The following is a 6,908-nucleotide window of genomic DNA, read 5'->3' as shown; positions in this document are numbered from 1 at the left end:
GGTGAGCATTATTACAGTTGGGGCTAATTAATGAAGCCATNATTGGATGCTGCCTGACTTACATTGAGTTTTGCTCAAATGAAGTTTTAAATTTTTCATTTGGTTTATCTTTTCACAGAAGGTAAGTGCAAACTCAGTGATAGGACGTTGAGAGTTCCTGTCTAATCCCACCGACGTTCTTCTGAAATGAAAGTAAGATCATCAGCTGGGAGTAAGAGGTTGGGGTAATAGATGTGAGCAATTTGTGAAGAAAGAAAGTATGAGATAGGAAACATCATGGCATCTATGACCAATGGTGAGCATTATTACAGTTGGGGCTAATTAATGAAGCCATTGAGTTTATCATTGCCTCGAATCTGTCCACCCTCTTCATCACACTACTCTTCTGTTAAATGCTTTTTAATCTTCTTGGTAAGTTCTCCCCGAAGCCCTCTCTTCTCTTGGTTCAGTCTACATCAGTTGCTTTTCAGGTCTCTCATGCAAATAGCAGCAAGAAATGTGTTCTACTATTCTCCTGGGGTGAGAATTCAATTTCCTGGAACACGTATCTTCTTTTTTTTTCAGCATCCATAGTTGTTTATGGGGGTCTTTCTTCCTTACACTTTATTTTAAGAAAAACATTAAATTGTATACCACTTTTTCATTTCTATGCAACACTGTTTTTCTCTCCTTTCTATGTTTGTAGAAAAACTTTCCTATGCCATCCATTAGTACCCTAAATGTTTGGTACTAAATGTTTGGTAGTGATCCCACTGCATGTATGTGTGAGGAGGGATGGTTTCCCTAAATATCCAAGCAATTCTTTGACATCAGTTTGGTGTCCTATAATTCACTCACTTCTGACAACTGTCTACTCAGACATAGCCTGAGATCCCACAGGTTGAAAGCTCAGTCCCACAAGACTGCCTTTGCTTCAGATGTCAGTAGCAAGTCAAGGTTGTCACCTGTACTTCTGATTGGCTGGCTACAGATTGGAGTTCCCATGACCCGCTCCTTGGGCTTCAGACACCAGTCACAAGTTTGTTTGTTTCAGACACCAGTCACCAGTCCAGATTGTTACTTATACTTCTGAGAAATTGGCTATAAATCAGAGGTTCCCATGACCTCCTCCTTAGGTTCTATTAATTTGTTAGAGCACCTCAAAGAACTCAGGAAACTCCATTTACTCACTAGATTACTGGCTTATTACAACAGATACTAAATAATGTTAAATGAATCCATATGTAGATGAAGAGATACATAGAGCAAGGTCCTGAGCAAGGGATCTTCTATCCTCAGGAAGTTTGGGGTCTGGCACAGTAACATATGGAAATATACTCTTGTCCTAATCTGGAAGATCTCCGAGCCTCCTCCTTTGGGAGTTCTGTGAAGGCTTCATTACATAGGCATGATTGATTAAATTATTGGCCATTGGTGATCGGTTTGGCTTCCAGCCTTCTCCCCTCCTCAGAAATTACATGGTGAAACTGAAAGTGCCACCCTTCTGTTTGTGGTTGTTTCCTCTGGCAACCAACTCTTCCCCTTATGTGCCTTCCCCAGTCACCACATTAACACAAGCACGGTTGTTGGTGAAAAGAAGCTTCTATTAATAAGACATCCATTTCACTTTTATGTCTCAGAAGTGTTTTCAGGAACTGAGAACAAAACAGCAAATGCTATAACAAAAGATGTTCCTTTCCATTGCTCTTATCCCTCAGGAAATTCCAAGGGTTTGGGGAGCTGTGAACCTAGAGCTATGGATAAAGACTGAATATCTATGAGAATATATCATCCGAATGACCAATATGTATTTCTTATAAATCACAATATTACACACCCTCACAAAATCCATACCTTATATTGGGATACATAACTATAAAATGATATGCAAGTCATGATCCTCTTCACCTTCCTGGGTAGAAATATAGTTACATATTTTTCAAGGGGCTACTTATGGACATTTCCTCATCTAGGAAACAGAAAATAGCAAGCAGAAAAGATTATATATGACTGGGTTTTTTTTAATTGCTCTAAAATCATTAAGTCAGACCTGATCTTTATTTCCCTATGTCCACCCTGGATGTGTTAAAGGCAGGGGGATAAATAAGGAGTTCCTTGCTATATGTTTGTGAGGGTCCACACTGGAAGCACTTTATGAGATGAAGGTATAGCCACACATATCCTCACATAGCAGTATGAGGTGTGCTGGGTAGAATCTAAGGGAGGTAGAAAGGGACTCTGGGAACTCAACTGGAGCTTCTAAAATGTGTAGAAGGGACCCAGATTCCATACAGTGATGGTTCCTGTGTCCTATACTCCTCCACTGTGTGCATCTGCAAGGTTCTCATTAAACTAGCACCAACATGGAGAATGTCTTAAACTTATGTTCTATAAAGTAAATATCTTGGCATTTGCTTCCAACAATTCAAGAAGACACAGACTTGGATGGTCCTTGGACATACTTCAGGCTCATAACAAGTGGGTGACTTTGGTTTTGCTTAAAGGGACCAGGAGCAATTCATGTCACAAGAAGAAACTAAAGAAGCCAAGAGCTCAGATCAGATGTATCTGATGACCTGGATACCCAGAGCCCTGTGAGTGCACTTGGAGTAATCATAATTCTCTTCAGTAAACCAGGTCACAGTCTGACACTTTACCATACTTGCTAGTTACAGATGCAGGCAGATTGTTTTGATCATGATCATGTTCTGACAGATCATGAATGTTCTGTCTAATGGAATGAACAGTAGAAAACTTCACCAGCTGAATTTCTTGTAGACTAGGCAGATTTCTAAGGTCAAGAGAAGAGTACTGAGTGTTTTCACTTATAGAACGTGATGTGGAAAATAGCCCAGATACCCCTAGACAGCGTTTCACAGGTATGGAAATGAGCCAAATAGTTTCTTCAAAGTCCATCAGATTTAAAGGAGCAAGCAAAAGTACTGTCACTGAAAGCATATATCGTACACTTATTAAGGCAATAACCTCATTATTTGTCATATTTGTGACAAAGTATGATTAAACAGCAATATTGTTTCAAAAAATATTTCTTTATGCACCTGCTAAAGTTGAGCACATGCTGGCACTCTGTTGAAATTGCTCTAGGTATAATCTCTATACAGTATTTAAGGTCTGAGCAATATAAATATGCAAGGTACATTTGTGGTGTGTTTGAAGATTGCAAGTACAATTGATTCTTTTTTACTCTGGCCAGATCCATAATGCATATGTTATTTAGACTATGAATAATATGTCTTGATATAAAATTGCTCTTTAATAAAATTATGATTTATTTTAGATTATATTTTAGGATATGGTAACTCATTGAAGTATAAAGAGATGGTTGGTAGGTAAATATATGAAAATATAATCACTTATTAATTTATTTCTTTACTTATTTAAATATGTCTGGTATATTTCAGGCCCTCTGTTAGAGACTGAAGAGTATAAACATACATAAGACACGGTCCTTGTGCATGAGTTGTTTACAGTCTGGTGGAGGAAACAAACTACCCCAACTAATGGATATGATTAAAGTACATTCCAAGGACAGTGGGAACAGAAAAGGCTATAGAACACTGCTACTTAGGGTTCAAGAAAGTCTTAGACAAAATATTATTCAGACTCTGGTTTATACCCATGATGCTTTGAAGCTAAACACTGTATTTTGTATTTATTCTTGCTAAATAAAAATCATATGAGCAAATAAACTGTATGTATTATTATATAATTTTAAAAGCAGTTTATTTTATTCCCTCTTCAAAACAAACATGAGGTAGATAAATCAGAGATTGGTGTCTCATTTTACAGATGAGGAAATTAAGACTGAGAAGTTCAGCCCACTTACTCAAGAAGTCACCTCTTTGATTGGGTTAAGTCACCTTATTGTGCTGATGTTTTCACAAAACATACATGCAAAAAATCATCATATTGATTTATGCAGTAGAAATGCAAGTGCCTGGATAATTCAGCACCTCCCGTGTGAAAAGAATATACCAGGAATCCTAAAGTATAATTTTGACTATTCAAATATTGTATTGGTTCAATTAGTCAGAGGTCTCCCGAGAAACAGAACCAATAAAGAGATTTATTATATTTATTATAAGAAATTGGCTCTCACTATTATGGAGATCCCAAAGTCTAAGCCGAGGAGAATTGCTGGTATAGTTCCAGTACAGATTTGAAAACTGGAGAACTAGGAAAACCAATGGGATAAGTCCAAGTCTAAGACCAAAGGCAAGAGAAAACTAACATCCCTACTTTCAGACAATCAGACAGAGATGTCTTTCTTCTCTTCTTGGACTTTTACTTTATTCAGGCATTCAATGGATTAGTGAGACCCACCTACACTGAGGAAGGTAATATTCGTTACTCAGACTGTCAGCTCAAATGTTAATCTCATTCAGAATCATGCTCACAGATACACACAGAAATCATGTTTAACCAAATACCCAGACTTCTTGTAGCCCAGTCACATGTAATATTAACCATCACAGCTGTGAAACTCTAAAACTTGGCTTTTCAAACAGCATGTTGGGAAGAGTCTGTCTCCTGGAAACATCAGAAACTAATCACACAAGCTAAACTTGCATGGTAAAAATGTGATATCTAGCCCATAATTAATCCCTCTTTGCCCTGGTCTTTTTCAGAATTGTGCAGGCCCATAACCAGAAGTCCTAACCACATCACCAAGTATCCTGAAAATAGTTCCCTGCTTCTTCAGAAAATAATGTCACTCTGTAGTGATATTTGACATTCTATGAATTATTCTTGAAAAGAAACCATTTTTCTGTTTCTAAAGGACATTTAAATCATTGATTTGTGGATAAGATCCAAGAGGGTCTTGACAGGTGTTGGCCCAATATACCAGACTAAGCAATTGTTCACTGATCTTACACCTTAAAGTGTAGCACTAACATTCTTTTCATTGACCTCCTATCCCATGGTGTCTGGATGGTTACACCTCCAAGACAAAATCCTTCAAGGTTTCTAACTCTGCCAAAGAGTCAGGACTTAACCCTAAAGAGCATCTTGAGGAGCCTGCGACGTATCTCCTTTGTCTTAATGGAGTAGATGATAGGATTGAGCATGGGAGGCACAAAAAGGTAGAGAATAGACATGAGGATATGGACAGCATGGGGCAGGCCAGCACTAAAACGATGCACAATGGACACGCTCACCATGGGCACATAGAAGATGAGCACAGCTAAGATGTGGGACACACATGTGTTCAGGGTCTTGATGCGCTCCTCTCTGGAGGTGATGGCAAGCACTGATTGCAAGATGAGTACATAGGAGATGAGAATGAGCGCAGAGTCCAGGCCAAAGGTGAATAGCACAATGGACAGCCCATAGTGGCTATTGAAGGAGACATCAGTACATGCCAGCTTTATCATATCCACATGAAGGCAGTAGGCATGGGAGAGGATGTTCCGGGGGTGGCAGAAGGGCAGTCTGTGCAGCAGCAGCGGGAACACGAGGATGAGAGCAAAGCTTCGGAGGACAGTACACAGTCCCATTGCCACAATGCGGGCATTAGTGAGCACTGTAATATAGCGCAGTGGGTGGCAGATGGCCACGGAGCGATCAAAGCTCATAGCCAGAAGGATGCCAGACTCTGTCCAAGAGAAGAGGTGGATAAAAAACATTTGGGCCAAGCAAGCATTAAAGGCAATCTCCCGGGCACAGAAGCAGAGGGCAGCCAGCACAGTCGGCAATGTGGAAAAGGACACTCCCAAGTCATTGACTGAAAGGAGACATAAAAAGTAGTACATGGGTTGGTGCAAGCTCTGCTTCTCCTTCACAATAAGGAGGATCAGGATGTTTCCCACAATGGAGAAAGTATAGAGCAGAAGGAGAGGGAAGGATAGCCAGGATTCCATGGCCTCCATTCCTGGGAAGCCCGTCAGGATAAAGGTGGGAGCATCAGAAGCATTGACTTTGAAGTTATCCATGAGAAGCTGGGACATTTGTTATCAGCCAGTCTAACTTGTGTCTAAGACTACTATCGTTCCTGGGGAGGAAAAACAACACAAAGGTTAATACATTGTGATTACACATAGATTTTAATCCTAAAATACACTGGGATTGGGGCGACCGGGTGGCTCAGTCAGTTAAGCATCCAGGTCATGATCTCATCGTTCATCAGATGGAGTCCCACATCAGACTCCACGCTGATAGAATGGAGCCTGTATGGGATTTTCTCTCTTCCTCTCTCTTTCCCTCACCCATGTGCATGCATGCACTCACTCTCTCTCTCTGTCTCTTAAATAAAAAAGAGGATGGATTGGGAGGATGAAGAGGAGGTATTGAAATGCTAGCCATCAACAGAAAGACTTCTTTCTTAGACATCCTTCAGAAAAAGAGTAGATTAGGACTCCTCTTCAGGGTGGTTGACTAGCTCATTAAGTGTCATTGATACCCTCTGGATACCTCCAATGTGGTCACCGTCACAGCTGTACTTCAAATGCCTCAAGTTTCATGGCCATGATCTTAGCTAAACCCCAAGAGATGTTCACACTTACATCCAGTCTGACAGATGAGGAACCAAGTGTTCAAGAAAGAAGAGAGAATTAGTCCAGGTTTTCTTGGAAGGCAGTTACATGGCTAGAACTAAAATTCAGTAATCCAATCTCTACCCTGAGGAACTTACATGCTCTACAGTCCTACATGTCACACTGGAAGAGTCCATGCAGGACCCCTGGAAAACCAAAATATCTGAAGAGGCATTGGAGACTACTAGTTAAGAACACGGTGCTCGAACATCCTGGGTTTGAGGTCCAGTGACCTTAGGTAAGTTTCTTAAACTCTCTTCACCTGTTTCTTTGCATTTAGAGCAGGGATTAAAGAAACTTGCCCTATGGATATGGATGCATGCATATGTAAGATAGAAAGAGAGAATAAGAGAGAGGGAGAGAGAGAGAGAACTT

At 40.2% G+C, this 6,908-nt stretch overlaps 1 protein-coding gene across 1 annotated transcript; it reads right to left on the bottom strand.

Annotated features, from left to right (window-relative positions):
- Nucleotides 1–4,985: 4,985 nt before the first annotated feature.
- On the bottom strand, nt 4,986–5,933 carry LOC144241267 (olfactory receptor 51I2-like). The gene has a single exon (XM_077775814.1). It carries the CDS (start codon nt 5,931–5,933, stop codon nt 4,986–4,988), a length of 948 nt encoding a protein of 315 aa, XP_077631940.1.
- Between the last annotated feature and the right edge of the window lie 975 nt (nt 5,934–6,908).

Source organism: Crocuta crocuta, unplaced genomic scaffold (assembly GCF_008692635.1).
Source record: "Crocuta crocuta isolate KB4526 unplaced genomic scaffold, BGI_CrCroc_1.0 scaffold504, whole genome shotgun sequence".
Lineage (NCBI taxonomy): Eukaryota > Metazoa > Chordata > Mammalia > Carnivora > Hyaenidae > Crocuta > Crocuta crocuta.
This window is presented reverse-complemented; position numbering and strand designations above follow the sequence as displayed.

Bases quoted from the DNA above. Each gene is read 5' to 3' on its own strand.
- LOC144241267 (XM_077775814.1), bottom strand. From the start codon at position 5,933: ATGGATAACTTCAAAGTCAATGCTTCTGATGCTCCCACCTTTATCCTG.